Source organism: Glandiceps talaboti, chromosome 9, assembly GCF_964340395.1.
Source record: "Glandiceps talaboti chromosome 9, keGlaTala1.1, whole genome shotgun sequence".
Taxonomy (NCBI): domain Eukaryota; kingdom Metazoa; phylum Hemichordata; class Enteropneusta; family Spengelidae; genus Glandiceps; species Glandiceps talaboti.
The window spans coordinates 8,096,709-8,124,692 of record NC_135557.1 but is presented as its reverse complement, the minus strand read 5'-3'; the positions used below and the strand labels follow the sequence as shown (position 1 = coordinate 8,124,692).

Genomic DNA, 27,984 nt, shown 5'->3' with positions numbered 1-27,984 from the left:
AGAACAAATAGCAGATTCGGTGGTGAGAATGTGTCATCAAGTCGAAGTTGTATTGTTACTAGTACTTGCCAACAGTAAGTAATATCCTAACTCGTTTTAAATGTAGAAATGTGTTAAAAACTCAAAAATTAAATTAATGTACAATACGTGTAGAGTAGTGTTCGAAGTCCGGCTACTATAGCAGTAAAGACAGAAGCAGAATGTACATCACAGATTTAGGGGGGGGGGGGGGCTGGGGAGAAAATATTTCAATTTGTTTTCGCAGCCCCTTTCCTGAATTATGTTGATGCCGTCTACGACGTTAACCTAAGAATTTAAATGCCCCCCCCCAAAAAACAAACAAACAAACAAACAAACAAACCCCCCAAAAAACCAAAAAAACAAACCAAAAAACAAAACCAACGACTTACACACATATTTTTATATTTGTAATTATACGGTAATCATCACGTCCCTCATTATGGTACACTACATTGATATAACAATGGCCATCAACTTCAGCATCAACAAACTATAATACAGTTTTTAACATATAGATGTCGGCTTTGCAAGGCGATATTTCACATTGGGCTGTAACCTATAATGGGAGATACTTTAATAGCCAGCAACACTTTTAATTTCTCTTGTTCTGGGGGAGAAACAGCATCTCCACCATGTTGGTAGTGGGGAGGATGTGATAGGGGGTGTCCTCTTCCAAGGTGAGCCCTTTTTTGAAAATGAAGACATACAGGAGGTCTGTCTGTCTGTCTGTCTGTCTGTCTGTCTGCCTGTCTGTCTGTCTGTCTGTCTGTCTGTCTGTCTGTCTGTCTGCATGTTTGTCTGTCTGTCTGTCTGTCTGTCTGTCTGTCTGTCTGTCTGTCTGTCTGTCTGTCTGTCGGTCGGTCGGTCGTCAACGCTGCACATTTAAATACATTTGTCAGATAAAATGGATGTGTAGATATGTTCGCATAATTACATCCACATACTACACCAAACATATTTAATACACAGCAGTACATTCCGTTGTCACTACGTCATTCGTTGACAAATCTGATAGCCCTATAAACCTCAGCTCGACCGGCACGTAAGTTTACGTGTCTGATAATTATTTACAAGTTGTCAGTAGTATACAAAGGGTTCAAGTAAGATCATCGGCATATCCAGAGAATGGGGAATAAAACAACCAAAGCCATAGGTAGCTATTTGTAAAAAATAGATGTGGTTATTAAATGCACAACAAATATCTCTCCTCATATTAGTATTGTGAATTAAAATAACAGCAAAATCATCACCATGAATGTTTTGTAAACGCCTATTTTTAAGATGTAAAATTACCGAAAAAATGTAATATTCAGAAAATTCACATTTTTCTAATTTCAATTTGATGAGATATACGCTAACACATATCAGGAACGTAGTTCTGATAATAGTTGAAAGTGTGTGATATCACGTCATTGGTGTGGGCTTTTTTCCGTTTTTTTTTACAGTCCCCGACATTATTATCGCTGAAAAGAATCACACTATTTCTGTTGATGTTGGCGCATCGGTCAATCTACCATGTCTTGTCCAAGCAAAAGATGTACCAATAGTGACGGTGAGATGGGGACGAAAAGACGATTCGTTCATCGCCCAGAAATTAAATTCAGGGAGGGTAAAATACGTCGAGGACAAGAAATACTTGATAGATGATGCAATGACGATGATGACCATCTTCAATGTTACACCGTCGGACGAAGGAGTGTATACATGTGCAGTGGAACTGAATACGACTGAAGACAGTATTGAGCAGCACATCACTTCATTGACAGTTGTGAAAGGTACCTACTTTATATAGCTAAGTTCATACGACATCGCCGAAAGGGTGTTTTACATACTTTGTTTAAAAACGTTGACACTACAATTTGTATAAAGCAGAGTTCGATATTAACAGACTTAGAAGTCAACCTGTGGCAGACTTAAGCTTGACTTTTGACAATGTCAAAATCGTCACTTGGGCTCATACAAACATTTCATATGCAATTGCAACAATGCATTGTTAGTACATTAGTGTATGGGGGGGGGGGGCTAGCCTAAGCCATTGTACAAACTGTTCTCATCAAGTTGTTCAATTCATAAAAGAAATAACTGTAGCAACTGACTTAGAAAGATTTCTATTGGTTGATAGGACGGGTGAATAGTGGTTGACTTCTAACGATAGATAAAGACAACACTTCATCAGATATGTCGACTTTCTCCGAATAAAAATAAGGTACGTACAGGTCTAACAGATTGAGTGTTATCACTGAAGTAATTTATGTTTGATATAAATACATTAAGTTTACATGTACACCAGACTTCATTGCATTATGTTTGGCAAAAGTCGACATGATTATATAGTTGCCTATACATATATATAAGAAGGCAAAAAAACGCCATTTTATCATTAATATTATCAACATTTACAATCAGTTCTGAATTGCTCATTTTCTTTTCAATTTGTGATTTATCCTATTGTGATTTATCTATATAGGACCATTGACAAAATTGTTTGGGATACCTATCTATATAATAATCATGGTGCTAGTTGTAGTGGTTTTGTACGTGTCTCTTTTGCTGTCCCGGAAAGGTGGGTAGTTGGCCTAAATGTTATTCCTTACAGAGGTATTTCAAGTATGTCAACAGCCATCACAATAGAAATAAAGGGCACAGAAGGAGGGATAGAAAAAAACTTAAGAAGTGAGCGTCCGTGTCTGTAACAGAGCAAGAGAATGAAGGACAGAGAGAGAGAGAGAGAGAGAGAGAGAGAGAGAGAGAGAGAGAGAGAGAGAGAGAGAGAGAGAGAGAGAGAGAGAGAGAGAGAGAGAGAGAGAGAGAGAGAGAGAGAGAGAGAGAGAGAGAGAGAGAGAGAGAGAGAGAGAGAGAGAGAGAGAGAGAGAGAGAGAGAGAGAGAGGGTGGGTAAGTACTTTTACTTGGTATCCATCAATATTCACACGGTCCTTGAAATATATATTTCATAATTTCTCGCATTGTCAATGTTGTTATTCCTACATTATATCTAAATCTATTTATGTCTCTCTTTCTATTATTACGTTACAGAAGAAAACCCAGAAAGGGTGAATATGGAAAACTATTGTGTTTATTAACAATTTGTTAATAATATTCAAAGTTTGACTTTCTTGAACAAAATATGTGGCGGTGTATTTTAAAAGCGACAGGGTTACCAAAGAAAATTAGGAGAATACAACTTGAAATGCTGTATAAACCAGAACTTATTTACTACTAATGCAATAAATTATAATGAATAAATTATCAAATAAGCACAATAAAGACTATTGTCTTTTCAAGTAGTTCAGAATGCCACTGCAGTATAGAGCACTGTCTTAGCAGATTGATACTCACCGGGTTATATATATATATATATATATATATATATATATATATATATATATATATATATATATATATATATATATATATATATATATATATATATATATTTGTGTGTGTGTGTGACATGTGTATGAATGACCATGTGTGCATGTCAATCCTGTGCATGCTTATGTCTCTGTATGTTGAATATGAGTTTTCTGTATGTGTGGAGTGATGGCGAGGAGGTGGAGAGGGAAGACTATGAAAGAGAAAGTACATGACTGTGTGTCTATGTCTCTCAGTGTTTGTTTGTTTGTATCTATCTATCTATCTATCTATCTATCTATCTATCTATCTATCTATCTATCTATCTATCTATCTATCTATCTATCTATCTATCTATCTATCTATCTATATATCTATCTGTCTGTCTGTCTGTCTGTCTGTCTGTCTGTCTGTCTGTCTGTCTGTCTGTCTGTCTGTCTGTCTGTCTGTCTGTATGTCTGGCCGTCCGTCCGTCCGTCCGTCCTTCTGTCCGTCCGTCCGTCCGTTGTTTGTTTGTTTTTTCGTTCGTCCGTCCGTTTGTTTGTGTGTGTGTGTGTATTTGTATAAATTTATACAGGTGGCATAGATCAAAAGTATTCAGGGGAGGGGCATCAAGTTTTCCTATGATTTCCCCGGGGGGGGGGGGTTATAAAAATACATCAGGAAAATTGAACATCCTTCAGCCTCCCCCTGGAAGTGAAATTTGGACACTTCCTAATTACATGTAGGTGTACTCCCAACCTTTGGAATTTGTTGTCAGTACATGTCACATGATTTTCGAGTAGTGTTAATATTATGGGATACTTTAGTCTATGTGTAATAGTAGCACCAAGTGGTGTGTACATTGACCTACATGTATAACTTAATTGTAAAGAGTTCATGTGACCATAGTACTGGGAGGGGGGGGGGGGTTGACGTATCGAAACCCATGACGTCGGTCGTTTGTTGTGGTTGTTGTGATATCTCCTCTCCACTGTAAACACGTATACGTCTCTCAATACCTATATATGGTAGCTAGATGTCAGATTGCTATTCTTCGCGGAATTTCCCTAATACTAGACTACCCAAGTGCACACGTCAAGAGAAATAGTAGTTTGGGTGGTGAGAATGTATCATCAAGTCGAAGTTGTATTGTTGCTAGTACTTGCCAACGGTAAGTAATCTCCTAAAGTTCATTATGTGTAAAATAGTGTTCCAAGTTCGGCTACTATAATAGTAAGAAGTGGACTTTGTACATACATGTATGACGCACTTTGTAGTAAACCCTAGTGACTATACTCAAATTCAGTTCAGAATACACACATAACTACAACGTTATTTTTGCTTTGTCTGTCTGTCTGTCTGTCTGTCTGTCTGTCTGTCTGTCTGTCTGTCTGTCTGTCTGTCTGTCTGTCTGTCTGTCTGTCTGTTCTGTCTGTCTCTGTCTGTCTCTGTCTCTTTCTCAACGTAGTGGGTAGATCGATGCAAAGAATAAGTGCAAATTAAAGATAGTTATTATTTTCATCACTGCATTTCACAATCATGAATATTACTTTCCGTACAGTATAGGCAAACATATAAACGACAATTAGCGGCGAATATTTATTTTTCACTTCCTTTTACACACTTTTCCGTGTGTCATGACAGGCAATAGCTGATCTGCAGCTTATTACTATTTGGCACGAACTATACTTTAAACACCTCTCTAGCTGCTCTGGCATAGCGATATTACTGTCACCCCCTTGAAATACTGACATAAGCAATAAGTGACCATAAATTAACATGCTTTGAGCTTTTTGACACCATATACAGCCAAATCGGTCATAAGTTGTAAAAGGATCATCGACAGGTAATAAGCATTAGAGCATTTCCTCAACAATTGAGAACACGGAAATTTGAAATAACCAATACAAATAATATAATTTGATAAGCTGAGAGTTTTTGACTACAAACTGTCAATAATGCTGGTCAGTTTGCTTAATGTCCGTGAAAGAGCCACACGGAGATTTAACAGTTTGTAAGCAAATGTGCCTGTCTATATGTTTATTTGTCTATATGTCTCTATATGTGTGTGTCGAGAGAGTGACGTAGACTGAGGGAGACTGATGTAGGGACAGAGACAGAGGCAGACAGATAAGGAGCCACAGCACGAGGTACATACAGTACTTCATCATGAATGACAATAGAACAAAAACAATAGATGTACTAATTATCTAAACAAAATTACAAATATTAAATTTTTTAAATACTTTATTTTTCCAGCCTACAAAATTATTACTACTGATACCAATACTGTTAATGTCTTTGTTGGAGCATCTGTCAACTTGTCTTGCCTTGCCATGGCAACGGATGACAAAATCGTTACAGTTAGATGGGGAAGAAGTGACGATTCATTCATAGCTCAGAGGTTTGTATCCGGGGTGGACAAGTACGTGGAAGATGATAAATACTCCATAAATGAAGCAATGACATTTCTCATAATTTATGATGTGCAAATACCAGATGAAGGCGTGTATAAATGTACGGCTGAACTCGATAAGTCCGAGGATAATATAGTGCAACATTCAACTACATTGCAGGTGGTCGTAAGTAAGTGTTATAATTAAGTCATATTTTACGACTATTGCGCCAATAGCTCCAATAAACGTTCGTTTTTCCTCCAATGTGACCATGGTGACCGACTAAAGTTTTGATAAACAATTCCACAATTTGTATTGTACTTATAATTGTTCATATATATATATATATATCGATTTAAACTACACGCACGTACGTTGAACTCTAGTTAAATCTCGCACCTCAATGCCTTAACATGTGATAGAAATTCTTTTAAACTATTTTTTCTCATTAAATTTTTAACAGATACAGATAAATCCCACAGTGAAGAAAGTAAAGGTAAGTCATAATTTCAAACTATGAGTAGCAATTCTAACCAATGCCATGTTTAATTATTGCTATTTTAACAATTTTCAGTGAATATATTGTTGTTTGTCTGATCGAAAATATAATTATCCTGTTACAGCTAGTGCTAGTGCAGTGTTGAATTTTAGTTGGGCTCCAAGTTTAAATGTAGGACAGTGAAATAACGTGAATGATTTTGTCTCTACACTAAGACTGATTTGAAATTGATCATATTTTGACAAAGAAAAGTATTGAGCAAAGAGAATAGGTTATACCAACCGTTTCGTATGCACGTAATAGTAACGATGTTTGCTTTAAAACAAGCTAATTTCTATCACATTCACTTTAAGTCGCAATTAGCCTGTACGATACGCCATGTCACTATGCCCTCTCCGGCCTAATATATCTATAGATGTATGAGGGCGCCCCGTCATGCACACCTTACAAACTAAAGTCACCAATGTCCTTTTTAAAACGCACTGTGGTAGGATCATAATATTTTTTTTTCGTGGAATGATCCTAGGACCCTTTGTAAATGTGGAGTGATCCTTGGACCCTTTGTAAATGTGACAGTGTAGATTAACACAGAAAGGTAATCGGCATAGTGTTTCACTATTAAATATAAAATGTATATAAAGCTAGCTGTTCGATTGAAAGCGTGTCTAAGATTCCATTCTATAAATAAATTATCTCTTTTTTTTATCACGTTACTTTTCCTAGACCAACAGAAGGAATTGTTTGGACTACCCTTCCTAATAGCTATTGTAATCATAGTATCAGGAATTCTAGCCATAATAGTTGTTGTCGGTGTGTTGTTTTGTGTCGTTCGATTGTGTCGTCGTCGACGTGGCCACAAACAAGGAAACAAAGATTCGAAGGTAAATTATAAGACACGATTCACTGTACAGGAACAGACTTTGTTGATATCAATAAACACACTAAAGTGCGCACAGACAAGCGCGCGCATACATACACATAGGCAGACAGACAGACAGACAGACAGACAGACAGACAGACAGACAGACAGACAGTACAGATACACACACATTAAGCATATACACACTAACCCAAGTTGAGATGTGTGCGTTTTGACAATATTGTATTTGTAACACAATGCATAATATAAAATATTCAGAATTTGAAACAGCATCCCCCTTATAGTATACTAAAGCTTGACTTTATTTAAGTTATCCATTTCCCATCTCATTTCCATCTTTTTTGTACAACTTTTGGAAAACACACACTGGTCATCTTATCTATACAAATTACCTTTTGTTCTTTATTTCAGGAAAGTGATGGAAGAATCCATAAAAAGTATGAACTGGTAGACAGAAATTTAAATAAAATGGGGAAACCATTTACGTATGGTAGAAAAATGCAAACAATGTGAAATAAAACATTCAGCATATTATATCATAAATTTACTGTATATAGTATGGTTTTTTTTTAAAACTGCAGAAATCATTAGTTTTTGTTGTTAACACTAGTTTTACATATCTGGTTTGGCTTTAACAGACATGCCCTCACCGACCGTAGAATGAAAAATTGTTTCATACGAGACATAGTGTAATTGCTTTTCGTTGGTTCAGTTTTAACCTAACAGGTAACGAATAACGCTTTGGGTCAAATACAAAGATACTAGTAGAAAGGTCATGTCTTATAATTGCAATATCACCCTTCCCTTTCCATTGGGGTCGACATCATCTATGTCATTTACTACTAGTAGTAGTACTACCTAAAGTGCAAGTGTTTACCCTTAATTTCGGAATGAAGTTCATCCATATTTATATTTAGACGAATCATTAGATACTAGTATTACCTTAACTTTTTCATGGCTGTATTAATATTACAACTTTAAATATAAATATCACTTAGTTATCAATGTATGACAATAATTTGACTCTTTTTGTTGAATCTTTCTCTATCCTATTTCTACATTTTAAAGTCTTAGTTGTGTGATATTATTTTGTTCAAATGTACATTTGTGTGCCTTGGAGATTGTTTCATTTTAAGTCAAATTATATATCTTACAAAATCAATTTGTGCATATCATATATCCAATTAATATGTACAATATACCCTTAATTATATATCTTATAATATATTTTATACCATTGTCTTTGTATTAACATTTCACAGTTTGTTTGCAATTTTTAAGAAATTCTATTTTCATCAAAGTGAGCAGTGAATTTGAATGTTCTTGTAAATTTTATATTTTTTTAAAATTCAATTTTCATCAAAGTGAGCAGTGAATTTGAATGTTCTTGTAAATTTTATATTTTTTAAATTTCGTTTAATTCAACATAATAATGTATCACTCCTTTTACTCCTGAGGTTGTGGTTTATCAACGGACGAGGAAGGATATTTGACAACTCCTTTTATTGTGGAACGTATATTTGTTGACCGACATATTCACAAGTAATTGAATACTAGTATAAATCTATATTCAAAATACTGGTGTATTCATAAGAGGGGGAGTTATGGGGGGGGGGGACACTTTTCAAAGAGTGAATGCCTCCCACAAAGTTTAAAGTTTATTTATTTTTTCTATTCATTAATATTCGAAAGCGCTGTACATAAAATAGATTTCAAAACGTGGCAAAACAATCAAACAGAGAGAGCTAAAAACAACAAACCGGTTACAATAATTACAAAAAAGGTTAAAATGACAACTTAATAAAAAACACATGGTAATAAATCAATGCAGTTTATAATATTGTTTAAACAGGTGTACTTTTAGTTCATCTTTGAAAAGTTCAACATCAGCGATCAGCTTTAGTTCTCCAGGAATTGACCCATTTCGGTTATATTGTGAAATTCTGGGCTACCTTAGGTTGTACTTCATTTGAAAAGTTAAGTAATTATGTAAATAAGTAAAAATAAGTAATTAAAATAAAGAGAACATCGACCAGGTATAGAGGACACCTATAATTTGTTATACTCAGTGTATGGTAAATTATATGAAAATGTAAGCTTGCATTCTTCAGATATTGTCTTATCACCAAAAATCATTAAAATTAAAAGCGACACCAATAATCCTTCTCGGACATGTGCATTTTTATCATTTTAATGAATATACCAATGAAAGTATTTGAAATTGAAGCGTGTATTCTTAAGATAATGCTTAGAATCACAAAATTACGCAAATAACGCATTGCATTATAAAATTATTATCATTAATGGTCTTTCTGTCTCTCGTTTTCTAAGGGGCACTACGCCACCAAGCTATTGGTGAAGTGATGTGTTTAGTCAGTAATTTATTGCGTGTTCAGGCGCCCTCACACACTAACACCAAAGGTGTACACATGTACCAACAGTTGTCAACAGCAACAAAATTATTTGGATGGATTTTTTATGGAGACCTATGAAAATTACTTTAACATATAAACAAAATAAACGATACATAAGTTAGAAAATGTATGCTCTTTTTGTTTGTTTGTTTTTTTATTTCATTTTTTTTTATTTTTAACTTAAAGCAAAACCAGTTATCATTAATCTGAGACTTCACAGATCGCATATTTACAGCTCACTTGGCTTGTAATACTGTGTTGTTTTTAGAATGAATATGACGTCAGTTCCACACGTATGCTTGCATATGTTTTTTTATTTGCATATCTCCGATACCACATTTCTCATTATGGATGTCAGTCATCCGGTTCATACACCTTGTCATCTGTAACTCTCTGGTCGACATTATAAATGCACCAGAGCCGAGCGTAATCAAGAAGAATTAGAAAACGTTTTTCTTCATGAAAAAATGCGTTAGGAAAGTAAATGTTTAGGTTTGTTTGATATGTTCCTATGATGTGTTTCGGTTTGCTTCCGAATCGGATGACGTGACCGTGACTCCTCAACTACGATGCATTCATACTTGCCCTTGTATTCTTTTTTGAAAATCATAGATGCGCAATGTGTTGTTATGTTAGGACCTGGCCGCATGTAGCTACTCATGTCAATCTGACTATTTTATTTAATAAATAAAAGAATAAATAAAGTACTACCAATGCAGAGTGACCATAGATTTTCAGTACGATTTTTATTTTTGCACGTTTCACAAGACATTTTCTGTCAGAGATTGCATAAAGTGTGCAAAGCAAAGTGAGTCATATAAAATGATACATTTAATCTCACTGTGAACACAAATAACATGACTAGGATGAAACAAAGAAGATTCAATTACATTATCATCATCACCGTGAGATAAAATGTAACATTTCATGTGGGTGACAGTAAGTCAGTCAGTCAGTCAGTCAGTCTGTCTCTCTATAGATGCGTGTAAGGTCTTATTTTGTGTCTTATTTTGTAGTTTAATCTGTAACAAAAAAACGTTGCGTGAAAGGTAAAAACACATCGTCCCACCAATTGAAACTCTATGGTCTTCTGGTTTTGGTAGTAAATTACGTAGGCTAGTCATAGCTGAGTACGAATTATATCAATGAACCATGAATAAATTTAACATCTAGATTGAAAGATTGGACGCAGCAATGAAAAGAATGATGGTCTTAAGTGCTTTATCGATAAGAGAGTGGATGTAATTTCTTGTCGATAATTCCAGGCGTGTTAAACCCTCCCCCCATAAAACTCGAAAATAAAACCAAACCCAATAAACAAAACAAAAAAACAAAAAAAAACACAAAAAAAGCAAATACAAACAAACAAACAAACAAACAAAACTAAACAACCCACACACTTCAAAGTACAGCTATCCTGTCCTATTGTAAAAAAGCGAGAATTAAATATTGTGATTCATGGTTTTCTCTTTGTACTATACACAGTATGGTTTGCAGAAAATAAGTGAATGCATAGAATTGGTACAATGCCACGGAGTACTACTCATGAGCAATTGCTATTGTAATGTTCAAGGACCTTCAGCCTATATGAAACGTTCTGCGCATGTGTGGTTAGGGTCATATATTGCCAGCTGAGTGAATATCTGGTTTATAGTAAAATGGACCGGATCGCTGTTGACGATGACGAGTCGTCAGAGGGCTGTCCCGAGGAAGGTTTGCTGCTTGATGATGTTAATGAGAAAGGGGTTTCTGTACAAGCAGATTTTACATTCTGGACACGGTGAGTTTCCATGAAGCCGACATTTTTACACGAACTGTTACAAAATACCTCTATGTGGTACTACTAGACTAAATAAGTATCATAACAGTGAGTCCCTATAGGGTGGGGATGGGGTCGCAAAATGTCGCACAAGCTCAACAAACGAACATGATATATGATATGATATGATATGATATGATATGATATGATATGATATGATATGATATATATGTTATTACCCGATCAAAAATAAGTACAATACAAACGTAAATACAGGAAAAGCAAACTAGATCGGATAACAGGAGTCAGAAAATAGCTATGCTAATCGTGTCTGACCCATCGTTGGTTTACTGAGGTCAACCCCCAAACGAACGTTCACAAGTGCGATATCAAACGTTTATATATGATGTAAACTATGATGAAAACTGTAGCGGTCACACCACTATGATCGATGTAATGTAAAAACATGATTGTAAACATATTCAAATACTACCAGAAACCCAGCAACATATCTCACATTAGAAGTAAATTTATGTCAACTTATCAACATCTCAGTAATAAATAAACAAGCTGTCATCATTGAAGGAGTGAAAGTTTTCCGTCAAAATGTTGTTAGAAATGCGAACATGAAGTTCAGCAATCGACACTGACGTGAGAAACCCCCCCCCCCAACAACGAAGATTCGCTTATTGAGCTTGTGTGACATTGAGCGATCGTGCCTAAATGAACCCGTGCTGTATTATACTGCGATAACAGAGGATGTTCCTACACACAGGGACACGCATTATTGCTTACATTGTTGTAACAAAGGAAAACATGACACGAATCCTGCTACTACAAATGTATCAATATATGCTATGTGCTACTGTACCAAGACAACTAGTAGTTCTTCCCATAAAGACAGCGGGAATATATTCAAGTCAAAATGTTGTTATATTTAGCCTGTAAACAAGGAAAACAACAATCTAAGAAATACTACGCATCCCCATGTTTCAAAGATGAATTGGCGACGATTGCTTAACCTCCGTATTCATGTTTGCAGTGCAATCATATTTACTTTATATGACAGTGATTGATTATGTCACGAGGAAAACTAAAATCGTTTTTTTTAAATATAATTCCAATCATATTTTGATCAATATAGCTTGAAGAGAAAAGCATATATGTTTAGTTCACATATTAATAATTGACATAACACCATTTTAAGTAATACCGCGTCTAGATATTATATACACAGTGTAGTGATGTCTGTGAATTCATTTCACTGTCTATGGAATTGAATGGTCAAAATAATTTATGGTTTATAGGCCAAGCAAAATGAACTTTGTATTGCAAATTGCAGAAAGGCTATCTTGTAAAATACTTTTTTATATACCCGGTAATGGCATTTCTTTTCTTTTCTTTTAAAATGTGTATATATTTTTTTAAAAGTTTCTCATTACTTTTTTTATGACAACAATAGGTTCTTTAAAAAAAGAAAGAAGTAAAAAACTAAATCATCATCTTTTTCATGTGTCTGCCTCTCCCTTTCCTCCTCCTCTCTCTCTCTCTATCTTCTTTTTATTGGATTGATTGGACAAGTATTGTCGCCGCCGCCATGACTGGATGACGTCGACCTCGACAGTCCAGACACTTGGTTATTCTTGTCAGCGAGGCCAGGGCCTTGTACCGCAAAAATATTAAGGGCGTGCGAAAGTTTTTATTTTATTTTGCTGTCGGAGTTGAAAATTTGGGTCGGTCGGGTAATGAGAAGCAGAAAAATAATCAAAGATCAACTTGTCGGCAAAAGTGTGATAAGGTATAGTTTGGGCGGGTAATCGGCAGCACACATAATGTTTGCTTTACCTGACGTTACCATGATATAAATTTCCATAAACATGACGTATAAATATTATATACACGGTATGCGATCAAGCTGACATATGATAAATACATATAAAGGTCAATGACCCTGGGTCAGGGACAAATCCCAATTTAGGTCAGTAGACTAGTTTTTAGTTTGGTCGGTGTTCACTTTGAAATCGTACTTGGCTTCCTGAGTTCAGGGACGTTACGAATGATCACTTGAGCACTGCCAGAGTTATGTATGCATTGAACACAGCATTTATCGAATGAACCATATCACTCTGGATAATGTAATCTCCGTATGCAAAATTCTATATACAATGGCCGGAATGACATGACGTCGAAACCGTGATATCCGCAGAGTCATTGTAAGTTGGTAATATAAAATATATATATATATATATATATATATATATATATATATATATATATATATATATATATATATATATATATATATATATATATATATATATATATATATATATATATATATATATATATATATATATATATGTGTGTGTGTGTGTGTGTGTGTGTGTGTGTGTGTGTGTGTGTGTGTGTGTGAGGTTACAGGCGAAGACTACCTGTAAGCATTTCCTGACTCCCAATTTACACACTGATATATTTGTTTTGGGTAAATAAACTGATTTTATATCATTATATATATATATATATATATATATATATATATATATATATATATATATATATATATATATGAAATTGTTTATGTATACTTAATGTAGTTCATTTTGTAAAGAATATAAATTGAATTTTTACTTCTACAACAACAAATAAAATAGTTAGAATGTTAAAACTTAATGAATAATTTGATTATGCCTTTACTTGGTGAGATTCATTACATTTCTATTTCAGAAAGGAGGAAATGATATGGGGAGCAGCGATATTTATTTTAACAGCCCTGACTGTCGGATGTAGAAATATTCTACCGGTTAGTGCTGTCATCATGTCAAATCAGTTTGACTGGGACAAGTCTGAAACGGTGAGTTCAACACATTTACAGCGGAAATGGGGTTGGTGTGGCATTTCACTTATGTGACACCGTTGTGTTTCTTTTACAATAAACCTATAGAACTATTTCCCCATGTCTAGTCTGTGTACATATAGAGACATAATCATACATAAATACTTCTGATTAAAATTAAATGCTTATCTTTACTCACTTTCTTTCTTTCAAATCACTTTCTGTAAGTACAAAAACTAACCCGGTACACATTTTTGATATTAAAACCTTTTGTTAAAGAAGAAGAAGAAGAAGTAGTTATTCATGAAGTTACAAACACACTTGGTCTATGTTGTTTAACGATTTGTTTAAAGATCATTATAACTAACAATTTCTCTTCCATGTTATTATCAGTTGAAAGCCATTGTCATTAATTAATTAATTAATTAATGAATTTATTTATTTAGTCACTCACTCACTCACTCACTCACTCACTCACTCACTCACTCACTCACTCACTCGTCCGTCTGTCTGCCCTTCCGCTCGTTTGTTCGTTCGTTTATTTTCTTAGCAAATGTGATAAATTTACATCATAATCTTCAAGCTTTTGTTCAATTTTCACAACTTGGATTTTACATGCAAAAATTCTGCAAAAAACATTAATTGTTTTGAAATGTACAATATCAAAAAAGTGTGACAAAATATAAACAAAATAAAACGCAAAATAATTCAGAATTTGCAATTTTGGAGTTAAGAAAAATAGTTTGTTGCTATTGTAGGTTGGCACCAGGAATAAAGTACATTAATTTGTATTTACAGGGTTTAGTGTTGTCCAGCTTTTACTGGGGATACCCTACAACACAGGTATTATCAGGATATCTAAGTGATCGATTTGGTGGAGACCAGGTAGCTACTATAGCTGCCATTGGATGGGGTATACAGACAGCCATATTTCCATTCTTTGTTTATACATTTGATGATAAACCTTCACAGCTAGCATTCCTTGCAGTAATTAGAGTCATATTTGGTATGACTGAAGGTGCGTGAGAATGTTTAAGTACTTAGCATTGTTGTATTCCTAGAGAGCGAGAAATGAGAGATTTACATGAAAAATCGAACCACACTCATTTCTACCTTTGTAGTCGTCAGACGTCAGACTTGTTTCTGCCTTTAGTGCACTTGTATTGATTACTGCTATCAACTTAAAGGAAATGTCGTCAGACTTATTTCTGCCTTTTGCACACTTGTATTGATTACTCCTATCAACTTAAAGGAAATGTCGTCAGACTTATTTCTGCCTTTTGTACACTTGTATTGATTACTGCTATCAACTTAAAGGAAACGTCGTCAGACTTATTTCTGCCTTTTGTACACTTGTATTGATCATCATCATCATCATCATCATCATCACCACCACCACCACCATCATTATCATCATCACCACCACCACCACCATCATCATCATCATCATCATCATCATCACCATCATCATCATCATCATCATCATCATCATCATCATCACCACCACACCATCATCATCATCATCTTCATCACCACCATCATCATCACCATCATCACCACCACCACCACCACCACCACCACCACCACCACCACCACCACCACCACCACCACCACCACCATCATCATCATCATCACCACCACCACCACCACCACCACCACCACCACCTTCTTCTTCTTCTTCTTCTTCTTCTTCTTCTTCTTCTTCTTCTTCTTCTTCTTCTTCTTCTTCTTCTTCTTTATCATCGGCATTATCATCATCATCATCATCATCAACAACAACAACAACAACAACAACAACAACAACAACAACAACAACAACGGCAGCAGCAGCAACAACAACAACAACAACAACATTTAAAGTTAAAATATGTATGATTCAACGGCAAGTGAGGGCAATTCGGCATTACAGCTTCATATTCGTACCTGGATATTGTAATTAAAATGCTTTGTGTTTCCATAAAAAATTGTTGATTGCCCATCTTTATATTTATTTTGTCCATTCCTATATCCATAGCTTTTCATTTTCCAACCATTGCCAGTATAACGGTTATGAAAGTACAGGAGAAGAGGCGAAACTTGTTTTATACAACAATTGCGACTGGTGCATCATTAGGGTAGGTTTTAACAGACCCACTTTACACTACCCAAAACATATGTATTTTATGTCACATCAGCAAATCTTCTATGAATGTAATTTCTCCTCTTACTCATGTAAATGTTACAAATAGAAAGTAAACTGGAAGGACTAACGCTACTACACAGTTTCAGCTATCCTAACTGTAGCCCACCTGTAGACTCGAAGGACTAACGCTACTACACAGTTTCAGCTATCCTAACTGTAGCCCACCTGTAGACTCGAAGAACTAACGCTACTAAACTATTTCAGCTGTCCTAACTGTAGCCTACCTGTAGTCTTGAAGGACTAACGCTACTACACAGTTTCAGCTATCCTAACTGTAGCCTACCTGTAGTCTTGAAGGACTAACACTACTTCACTATTTCAGCTATCCTAACTGTAGCCTACCTGTAGTCTTGAAGAACTAGCACTACTACACAGCTTCAACTATCCTAACTGTAGCCTACCTGTAGTCTTGAAGGACTAACACTACTACACTATTTCAGCTATCCTAACTGTAGCCTACCTGTAGTCTTGAAGGACTAACATTACTTCACTATTTCAGCTATCCTAAATGTAGCCTACCTGTAGTCTTGTAGAACTAACGCTACTACACTATTTCAGCTATCCTAACTGTAGCCTACCTGTAGTCTTCAAGAACTAGCACTACTACACAGTTTCAGCTATCCTAATTGTAGCCTACCTGTAGTCTTGAAGAACTAACACTACTTCACTATTTCAGCTATCCTAACTGTAGCCTACCTGTAGTCTTGAAGAACTAACGCTCCTACACTATTTCAGCTTTCCTAACTGTAGCCTACCTGTAGTCTTGAAGAACTAACGCTACTACACTATTTCAGCTTTCCTAACTGTAGCCTACCTGTAGTCTTGAAGAACTAACGCTACTACACTATTTCAGCTATCCTAACTGTAGCCTACCTGTAGACTGGAAGGACTAAACTAATTCTTTACTATATATTTAGCCCACATCTAATCTTGAAGGATTAACTCTACTATACTGTTACAGCTACCCAGCTGCCATTTTGAAATTTTCAATTTTCGCACGTCTTCCAAGTCTTCAAATACTCATGATGACACCTAATTATGGATTCATCATGTGACCAGGTTGAGCAATTTGAATATGTCTAATTATGTATTCGGCCAATCATGACCAGGCTCTGGGTAGGGATCCCCATTCTAGTCTAGCAGATCTAAAAAGTGTTAAGTAGACTTTGAGGTCAAGCGAACATTACAAAAATCAAAATGGCAGTTAGGATAGCTGTAACAGTATAGTAGAGTTAGTACTTCAAGACTACATGTGGGCTAAATATATATTGAAGAATTATATAGTTACACCTGCACAAACTTAATTGCAGAGCTGAACGAATAACAAAATAATGACGATTCTTAACGTCATAACTCAGATTTCGAGATATAGATCAAATGTATAGATCCTGTATTTTCTGTGCGAAGGTCTAGATAATTTTCACACTGTATACAGTACAGTTTATTGCGTTTCAAGGCCTCCCACCCAAATGCAGATGATTACACAGTGAACAAACAAGTATAAATATACAGTCAAAAAGGAACTTATCGATAACAAATTCAGGAGTGTTTTCCTTAGTTGAGAGGCTTGAAAAACAAACAAACATACATTTTCTAGGAGCTGATTGTCTGTGGATGAGTATCACTTCCTTTTGTGTCATGCAGCTTATGTATCCCTCAGAGAGAAGTGTATCCCTGTAGAATATTTTACTGAACCAAATATATGCAAACTCACCCTGTATAGTATCCTAATATATGCAAATTCACCCTGTATTGTATCCTAATATATGCAAATTCACCCTGTATAGTATCCTAATATATGCAAATTCACCCTGTATAGTATCCTAATATATGCAAATTCACCCTGTACAGTATCCTAAGTGTTGCATGTAATAAATAAAATGTTTTCATATTTATTGCAGAATAATAACAAGTGGAAGTATATGTTCGTACCTTTTAGCCAAATATGGCTGGGAAATTAATTTTTATCTTTTTGGTGTATTGTCGATTCTCTGGGTTTGTTTAGTAAGGATAGTTCTTATGAGAAAAAGATGCATACAGCGATGTAGTTCAAGGAAGGGGAGATCACAGGGTGAAATAACAACCAAGGAAACTTGGAAAATATTACTAAGACATCGAGCATTCTGGTAAGTAGATAGTAGCTAATCCTTCACAATACTGAACCATTCTACGTATTTAGAGCATCTAGATATTAAGTAGATATTTCTATGCAGTGAGATATTATATCCCCTACCCCGATATTTTCCTTAACTCAGCTAGGGAAAATACTAGTGACATAAGGGAACCTTGTTACTTTGGGTCAAAGACGAGTGTCGACAAATCCCTTATGTCACCAAAATGTGTGCTTGTGTGTCCCTTTAACCCCAGCTCGAACCCTTATTTCTTTTTACGGGTGGTAGGATGACTACTTGCTATACCTCATTTACCATACTGTGTCCTCGGGCCATTATTCTGCTGTTAAATGAAGAACAATATTGGAGAATAGCAGAATTATACCTGTGCAATAATAATTTTAAATGAACGTGGAAGAGATGGCGAGTCGTTACATTATGATTCCTTTTTTTTTCGCGCACAGCAGAACTAATGACGTAGACACACGTTTTCATGACACAGAACGACCAGCATTATACATTCCATATTTTCTCTTCGAATTCTTAACACGTGTGCATGGTTTAATAGTTCTCATATCTTATGAATAAAGGTTTTGGAAGTAAAATATCAGGTCATAAAATATATGTATCATCTTGTCAGATATTGCTGAGGGACGGACAACAATAAAACAATACCAATGAATTGCTTAAACATTCAAATATAACCATCGTCCAACTAAAAGACTAATTTACCGACCTACTTTACCATTGACCCACCTAACCACCATTTCTGTCCAGGGGTAGTACGCGACGCAGTGTCATTTTTGACCGCATACAACCCCCAGGTGAGAGATCACCGTGGGTAAATTAAGTCAAAGGTGAAACTTCGTCTCATACTCACCACATTTACACATATCTGCTCAGATGTTACCCCAGGTGAAAAGAAATGGTCAAATATAACTTTTCACATTATGTGGTTCTGTTATCATTTATATTCATAATCGATGTTCTAAAATCAGTATAAAATTGTAGAGTTCAAAGCAATGTTTTAATAACAAAAATAAAATGTACTAAAATGACTGTTTCTGTACTAATTTCAAATAATAAGTTTACTCCAATTTTCTTTATTCCATCCAGGGCAATGATCATAATTAATTTTTGCGGTGGTTATTCCGGACATTTACTATTTAACTGGCTGCCAACATTTTTTACTGAAAAATTTCCCCATGAAAAGGTAACAATCTACAAAAATTGTATTTGGTGAAATATTGAGGATATGTACGAAAATAACATAATAAGCTAAACCTACCAACAATGCTTCATGAGATTTCGTCATTTATAGTTAAGTTGAAAGTGACACTGTTGTCTGATTCAATGTTACACGCCTAGGTCATGACAGATAGCTAAAATCTTGTCCCTTGATTATTCAAGATTCCCTAAAATGTAGGGTAATGATAATTTTGTACATATGAAATATTGATGGTATGAGTATGACACTTTACAGAAAGAGTCTCTGACTAAGTTGTACACAGCTTTGAAAAAATATATATGATGGTGTGTTTGAAATTTTACAGAAATAGTGTCTGATACAATATACTAAATTTTGCCGATATAGTGTCTGGTACAATATAGTAGTAAATTTTACAAAGCCGTGTCAAATATGATGGTGAATTTGAAATTTGAAGGAAATATATCTCGTACACTATTGTTGTTGTTTTTGGCCCTATTCACTTCTGTTTACCATCGTGACTAAATGGCAAATGAGAATATTGTGTTAACACCACAAACATGGTGATTTTTCTTGCTACCGTTCTATAGACAAACTTTGTCAGTGTACCAAATCCAAATGCATGTGTGTTGTCTAATAGCATATCTCATAAGAGGTTGTTCAGGTTTGTGACAATATACTCAATTTTAAAATTTGGAAAATATCATAGTGTATCTAAACTTTTATCTCCAACAGGGCTGGGAGTTTAATGTTGTACCCTGGTTGGTTGCTGCTCCACCTTGTATGCTTAGTGGGTATATCGCTGATCGAATGATATCAAGCGGAATTAGTAAAACTACAACAAGAAAATTTATACAGGTAGATGAATACATTTCAAGTTATAACCTATATTTTACGGAACCATTTCAATGCGTGCATACGTCTGTCCGCCCGTGTATCAATAATACATCATTTCTTAAAGATGCAATATCCATTTCTTTCAAACCTGATACAAAGGTGACATATCACATGGTACATATGCACGCAACTTTGTTTTGCAAGATAGGCAAATTCCTGCATATCACAGACACTTTATAATATTTATTTGTTTATTTATTTGTTTATTGCCACTAATTTCTTTTGCAATCATGTCACCATTCAACCACCTGGATATAAAGTATTTAAGACGTCTGTGTCTTCTAAGAAGACTTGTTGGACATAATGTTTACTGCTTGTTCAGAAGGTACTTCCAGTATTCAACTTACTGAAGCATACTTAATCGTCACTTGCAAGTGATTGAACTCGTATTTGGTATTGAAAGATAACTTGTAAACGATCCTGTTACGTAATTTTGTATTACATGTGAACAATGTCTAGACAGTCCCTAACATGCAATTAATTGTTCTACCAATACCAGAAAACAATTAATTATACTGTCATTGAAGGTATACATCGATGTTAACAATATACTAGAATCATTATAGTTCAATGAAGTTTCATGTTAAGTATTTTTCACTTTAGTAAAAAGCTTATAAACTCTGCTTGGGCCACTTTAAAAGCATGACTGCCTGTGCCTGGCACCCTATTTTGCACATGAATAACTGACTGTATGTTTTGGAGGTGGAGAACTTGTGGTGACTCACTGGCAAGTAATCACCAAAATATAAATAATTCCCTATCTGGGTTGTTCACATATGCAAATATCGCATATTTGAATAATCCTGAGTGACACACAATCTAAACAGCTGTTTGAAGGAGAATTTGTCTCATTTTGAAAGGTGTTTACATTCTATGTTACAAACCGATTGATTTTCAACTAATTTGAGTATCAAGTTACCATCCTACAACATTAACAAACACTTTGTACATGCTTCATTACCGAAGTACAGACAAAATGCTGAAAGCAAGACCCAGAAGCTAGTGCTCTGTACAGCAGTTTGGATTTCCCGCATTTGCATAGACTAGTCATAATCCTCTTTATATAGGGTAGTTCTGTGTTTAAGTTGTAACAGTTATGAAATATTTACAAGTTAGTAAAGTTTGTTGTTCAATTTAGAGTGGTTTTAATAAATAAAACAATGGTATTCTCCCCTCATTCATGTGTTTCTCCATCTTACAGACACTGGCTTCTTTGAGTTATACCACAACTCTAATGTTTGTTGGACACATGACATGCTATGCTACAACGTTAACAGCAATCACCTATGCCTTTTCGATGGACAACTTAGGTACTGCTGGGGCATGTGCAAACACTCAAGACTTGGCACCAACTCATGCTGGTGCTGTATACGGTGAGATTTTCATCATAATCTATTTTCAGATCATATTTATTTTTTCCAAACCAACTAGAATGATTAAATGGTCATCATTAAATGTATATATATATATATACACACATACATATTCATCAGAAAATTGTAAAAAACTTCATTAATCAATATGTATGTATGTATATATATATATATATATATATATATATATATATATATATATGTGTATATATATGTAAGTGCATATATGTATACTCACACACACACACACACACACACAGATATATATATATATATATATATATATATATATATATATATATATATATATATATATATATATATATATATATATATATATACAAACATATATATTCATCAGAAAATTGTAAAAAACATCCATAATCAATATGCACAATTTAGAATGATCAATACAATTATCCATGGTAATATATCAAACTAGCATCAGAAGATTGTCTAACCTAATGTTACATATTCAATCTATAATTTATAGGAACCTCACTTTCGTCAAAGTTTCAATCACACATTTCATTTTTCGGTTATGATGGAAGTGGTGTGATTTAAGTAACCCATGGCATGATTCTCACTGAACATTGAAGAGTAATAATTAACTGATGAAGTTTACATACACAGTGTGATTGATCAGTAATGAACGTCGGATTCATTTTCTGCTAAGGTGGAATGTCCTATGGGAACAATTTCTCTGAACATCTAATTTCTTCCATTCTCTCCAAATATCAAAATATGAAAACTTTTTCCTGGTTCTTTTAAAACAATCCTTTTTTCAAGGAAATCATCAATATTTTATTCTCCAACAGAGTTAACATAATATTCGGCGGCCATATTGGATTCTAAAATGATGAAGTTTTCATATAATTTTGACCTCTGTTTCAAAAAATGTGTATGGTGACCCCAGATATGTTTTTATTTAAACTGAAAATGGGTTTGGGTATTCTTGAACAAAAGAACGGCTTGATTATAAAGAGTTCATTTTCTAGGCGTATCTGGTACTTTAAGAGACTTGTAAAGTGTATACTTAGAATAACTTCACATCTAATTTGGATTTTGTTCATTCACATTTCTCACTATGTTATTATCGAAATTGGCAAAAATTGGGTCAAAGTAGTAAAACTCAATATTCAAAGCTATGAAAGGTGACTACAACTCTTTCCTGTTCATTTTAAAGCGTATTAACATGACGAAAACTAAAAATAGATAAGCAATTTGTAATTTATATTCAAGCTAAGAATAATGATGGATATTTTATCATTTTTATTTAAAATTACAAAAAATATTTATTTATGTGTATAAGTACTTAGTCATTGAAGTCAGGGATTAGGGGTGAGATATACAAGAACATGTGACATCTAAGACTTGTGGTTTCTTTTATTCAAACAGGAGTTATGAATTCCATAAGTGCAATACCGGGATTTCTTGGAGTATACATCAGTGGTCACTTAATGGAATATTTTAACAGTTGGAGCATTGTCTTCAGTATAACAGGGTCACTAACTTTTACTGGTTGGATTATTTTCATGATTTTCGGGACTGGAGAGAAAATTGTTTAAATTTGGGGATACCGTACAGCTATACGGCAACTAACAACATGCTCCCTTTCAGAATATCTAAATCAATGTAATAAGTTATAAATCAATGCATATTGCATGTATAAGAAACTATGAACTAATGATGGACAATTTGTGAATTACATCATGACAATTTTTATGCAAACTTTAAATGAAACCAATCGTGCTTCTCGTACCAGTACATGAGTATTGCCGGAGAAAAGCCTCATTGGAATGGCAGCCGCGTCTCCAGAACCGTTTAGTATACTTGATATTTGACAGAACGGTTACACAAGCAAATATTTGTCATTTTCTGTTCGAAAAATATTTCCTGCCAGTTCATACGGTAGTACCTAGTTTCGCTTTCTCGCAAAAACAAATCTACTTTCACGCTGATAATGCTGAATAAAAAATGGGCTCTCTGATTGGCTCTTAATATTAGTCGATGAATGGTAGTCAATTCAACCACTACCTCTGTGTGTGAGAAAGTCTGCTAAGTGCTGCCGTAAAGTGGCTAGTGGATTACGACGATAGGAATAGCATGTTAATTGTTGGAGTCCTGATGGTCGAATGGTTATAGTGACCGCAAATCAGTCAAACACAACCTCCACAACATAAAATCTTCGACAAGATTTGAATGGTCCAGTTATTATCTGTGTATCATGTCTTATCTGAATGTGGAAAATTATATAATAAAATCAAATTTAGAGGTACATTGTCTTGACATGGACGTTTTGTTGTAGAATGTTACTAAAAATATAGTATTACCATGTAATATGTGTTTCCTCTCTACAATGTTTTTAGCAAAATATTTTGGTAAGTAACTGTAGAGTCAGAAAATATCATCTTGTTTCTGTAAATCACATATGTTGTCTATATTTCAATACAACATAAACAAAAGAGTTAATATTCGTATATTCCCGACTTCAATTTGTGTCAATGGCATTTGTTTTACCAACATTAAACTCATCGATCTTGGTTACAAGATCTCTTCTTCCTATTTTATGAAGTACACCTATCAATATATTCGTGTCCGTTGGCCTGAGGATTCCTAATTCTTTCATTTTGGTGAACAGCTCATGAGGTTGAGTAATTTGAGTTCTGTCAGCCTTTGAAATGTTCAATTGTAAGATAAATTTGGTATTCTCCAGTTCATCTGTAGATATAAAAGAAGTTCAAATCAAACCATTTTCTTTTAGCAAACGAACACTCCTTGGAAATTTACTATAAAATACACTAATATTGATTACATTTAGTTGACATGTAACATACTTGATTCGTACAAACCCTTCGACAAATACCAGTAATTATCCTCTCTCCACCATTTAGAAATAATACTGCATCATATCGTTATCAATACGTTAAAACAATTTATTAAAATCTCCGCTTATTATAATAAAGATACATTTAGGCATACGTTTATTAATATAACTGAGTAATTCGTTGTGGAAGACAGTTACAATTTTATCTAAATACAGTTACCGAATCAACAGCTACTTAAACTCACCATCTGTTATTTCCCGTGACAGTCCATAGAGGAATTCATAAAATGGATCGATGACTGGCTCTGCTTTGGCACCATCAATGCTATCTGAGTGGATAGTGTCTTGTGGCTGGTAGTTACAGATGGAAAAAAAATAGAATAGATGGATAAATATATAGACAGGCGGACAGACAGACAGACAAACATACATACATACATACATACATACATACATACATACATACATACATACATTCATACATACATACATACATAGACAGACAGACAGACAGACAGACAGACAGACAGAGACAGATTTTTACTTTTAGGAGCAAGGAAAGTAGTTAACATGTCTATTTGACAGCAAAGACGCACTGACAGTTGAGGAGACAAACTCATTCACACACACACACACACACACACACACACACACACACACACACACACATATATATATATATATATATATATATATATATATATGTGTGTGTTTGTGTGTGTGTTTGTTTGTTTGTCTGTATGTGTGTCTGTCTGTCTCTGTCTGTCTGTCTATTTATCTTTCTGTCCCCTTCCTTGACACTTTCTCCACCAATCTTCGTCTTTTGGTTCTCTCTCTCTCTCTCTCTCTCTCTCTCTCTCTCTCTCTCTCTCTCTCACTCTCTCTCTCTCTCTCTCTCTCTCTCTCTCTCTCTCTCATATGGATTGCTAAGTTGCTTCCTCTGCATATCTTACCTTATCCCTTTCCATGTTTTCTTCACCTCTAGATCTGCCGTTGGCATGGTAATCTACAGACTAATTGAAGTAGACAGTGATTAATGCAACTTGGAATGACTTAACACTGTTATGATTACGCTTTACAGTCAGATCAGACTGGTATTCATTAAATTCGTACTGTCTTCAGCATTAAAAGTCATTGTTACTCTTCCAGAAAGTCATAATTTTCTGCATTAGCGTAATTTACGAAAAATAAAAAAAATGGCTGTTGTTATGGCGTAGAATCACCATGGTGTTAATCTATTCTATGTGATGTCCTATAGTAGCTAACCCCTATATTGATTATTCAGGGATGATTTCTGGGACTGTGGTCGTTGGAAAAGTAGGCCTTATTCCAAATGTCCTTTAAGCGTACTTTATTGATTTAAAGTTTACTTGCGATAATAATCGAACACCATTTCGCAAAAATGCCGAACGCTTTATGATAAAGGTGGCGAATTTCTTACAATGTTAACAACTCACATCGGTAACTATTGAGGGTGCCTCTACTGTATCAGAACTTGGAATAAGCCCAACATGCTCTTCTTCAACCTTCAAAGAGAATAGATTATTTTATGCCACTATGTCTATCAATAGGAATAGTTTGACCACATATGAGAGAAACATGAATATTTTTAAGTATTCTAAGTTAATTACAAAAAAATCACTTCATATGAATTAATTATGTAACAAAAATGGCGAAAAACACGTTCAAGTTCTAGTCTGAGGCAATATTCCTTTGGAAGCATTTTGAAATAGTAACTTTGAATTTGGAATATGATATGAAATAAAATCCCTGTAATGTTTCAATTGGTCCACAAATAGGGCACGCCTTAATTATTTTAATGAAAGTATAACTAATTAATATACAAACCACTGGCAAAATGATTAATCAATCAACTTACCGGATGATAACTTCCTTGCACCTCACGATGCCTTATATCACCAGGTTCTTTCATTTCAATGTCGTTTCTTGTTTGTCTTTGAATTTGATTGTCTTCTCTTCGTCTCTGTTTCCTTCTTCTTTGTTGACAATATTTGTAAATTGGAATTATTGAAGCCAAACACAACAAAACGATGAACAGTACTATGACTAATACTAGCATTCTATCGTTCCCGTTATCATCGGAACTGCGAACAGGAGAGGGATGTTTGGTAGGATGGAAATCCGTTGGGCGAGTGTCGTCCATTGTTGTAACTGTCAATTAACATAATGTAAAATACTTTACCTAGGAATAGGATTCTCCATCTATGCAAATCAATTTACAAAGTCATGTGACGGCCACACAGATATAATAGTACCCAGTAATTGTTTAAAATGTCAGTTACATTGTAGAGCAAAAACATGCAATCAAAACTTTGTGCCACACAAAAATACTTGGAAAAATCCTAGCTTTCCCCAGGTCTCCTTCTGAAATGTGACGTCATGCATTGTTCACGCATGCGTAACTTCGAAATATTGACTCACACTGGTGGTAAAGTTTAGCGGACCGCGCCTCTGTCTGTCGATATTTGTTCTTTTCGCATCACGTATATTGATTTACCGTGCCATTACTTCTATGAAAACATGTGGTTGGAAAAAAAATGTTTTGGTTAGTTTGAAATTTACCTGTTAAGTGTTTGGGCTCACTTCTGATGACGTAACACTCCTCAACAACGATGCATTCATACTTGCCCTGGTATTCTTTTTGAAAATCATAGATGCGCAATGTGTTGTTAGGACCTGGCCGCAAATAACTACTCCCGTCGATCTGAATATAAATAAAAGAACTAGATAAAGTACTACCAAATCAGAGTGACCATAGAGTTTCAATTAAGCAGAAAGATTTTTGTTTACGTCTTACATGAAGTTTTCTGTATGAGATTACGATACAAACACTAATAGTGCGTACATATATAAAAGAAAACATTTTATCTCACTGTGAACACAAGTAAACATGGCTGTCTGGTGAAACAAGGAAGATTCAATCACATTATCATCGATCATCACCTATAACATTTTATGTGCATGCCTGTCAGTCAGTCAGTCAGTCAGTCAGTCTGTCTGTCTCTGTATGGATGTGTGTAAGGCACATATCAGTGTCTTGTTGTGTTTGTGTAATTCGTAATAAAAAACGTTATGAGAGAGGTATAAAACACGGTTCCGCACAATTGAAACTCTATTGTCGTTCTGGTTTGGTAGTAAAATGCGTAGTTAGGTACAAAATCTATCAATGAACCATGAATAAAATATCAACCTATTCAAGTTAGTAACACTGTATCAGTTAACTGTAATCA

At 34.8% G+C, this 27,984-nt stretch overlaps 5 protein-coding genes across 8 annotated transcripts in view; 3 read left to right on the top strand and 2 right to left on the bottom strand.

Annotated features, from left to right (window-relative positions):
- The first annotated feature begins 14 nt into the window (after positions 1-14).
- On the top strand, positions 15-3,255 carry LOC144440461 (uncharacterized). Its single transcript, XM_078129829.1, has 4 exons — positions 15-74; positions 1,467-1,796; positions 2,489-2,584; positions 3,056-3,255. The coding sequence occupies exons 1-4, from the start codon at positions 29-31 to the stop codon at positions 3,100-3,102; spliced, it is 519 nt and encodes a 172-aa protein (XP_077985955.1). The 5' UTR covers positions 15-28; the 3' UTR covers positions 3,103-3,255.
- A 1,030-nt stretch (positions 3,256-4,285) lies between these two features.
- On the top strand, positions 4,286-9,646 carry LOC144440225 (uncharacterized). 2 transcript variants are annotated; one of them, XM_078129542.1, is made up of 5 exons: positions 4,286-4,526; positions 5,615-5,941; positions 6,215-6,247; positions 6,974-7,131; positions 7,542-9,646. In XM_078129542.1, exons 1-5 carry the CDS (start codon positions 4,481-4,483, stop codon positions 7,641-7,643), a joined length of 666 nt encoding a protein of 221 aa, XP_077985668.1. In that variant the 5' UTR covers positions 4,286-4,480; the 3' UTR covers positions 7,644-9,646. The 2 variants fall into 2 exon arrangements, with proteins under 2 accessions (XP_077985668.1, XP_077985669.1); XM_078129543.1 differs by lacking the exon at positions 4,286-4,526 and adding an exon at positions 5,112-5,201.
- Positions 9,647-11,192: 1,546 nt separating this feature from the next.
- LOC144440094 (voltage-gated purine nucleotide uniporter SLC17A9-like) lies at positions 11,193-24,191 on the top strand. 3 transcript variants are annotated; one of them, XM_078129354.1, is made up of 9 exons: positions 11,193-11,324; positions 14,028-14,154; positions 14,935-15,154; positions 16,151-16,250; positions 18,220-18,444; positions 19,546-19,642; positions 20,372-20,494; positions 21,735-21,906; positions 23,305-24,191. In XM_078129354.1, the coding sequence occupies exons 1-9, from the start codon at positions 11,203-11,205 to the stop codon at positions 23,472-23,474; spliced, it is 1,356 nt and encodes a 451-aa protein (XP_077985480.1). In that variant the 5' UTR covers positions 11,193-11,202; the 3' UTR covers positions 23,475-24,191. The 3 variants fall into 3 exon arrangements, with proteins under 3 accessions (XP_077985480.1, XP_077985482.1, XP_077985481.1); XM_078129356.1 differs by lacking the exon at positions 11,193-11,324 and adding an exon at positions 12,788-13,516; XM_078129355.1 differs by lacking the exon at positions 11,193-11,324 and adding an exon at positions 13,031-13,101.
- Positions 23,217-26,897, bottom strand: LOC144439747 (uncharacterized). The gene is made up of 5 exons (XM_078128981.1): positions 26,613-26,897; positions 26,191-26,259; positions 25,687-25,746; positions 24,979-25,084; positions 23,217-24,627 (listed from the first exon to the last, which is right to left on the bottom strand). The coding sequence occupies exons 1-5, from the start codon at positions 26,895-26,897 to the stop codon at positions 24,398-24,400; spliced, it is 750 nt and encodes a 249-aa protein (XP_077985107.1). The 3' UTR covers positions 23,217-24,397.
- Positions 26,898-27,444: 547 nt separating this feature from the next.
- The window catches only part of LOC144439746 (uncharacterized), a 5,838-nt gene continuing 5,298 nt past the window's right edge, over positions 27,445-27,984 (bottom strand). The window contains exon 6 of the mRNA XM_078128980.1: positions 27,445-27,458. Within this exon, the coding sequence (XP_077985106.1) occupies positions 27,445-27,458 (14 nt within the window). The remainder of the gene's footprint in view (positions 27,459-27,984) is intronic.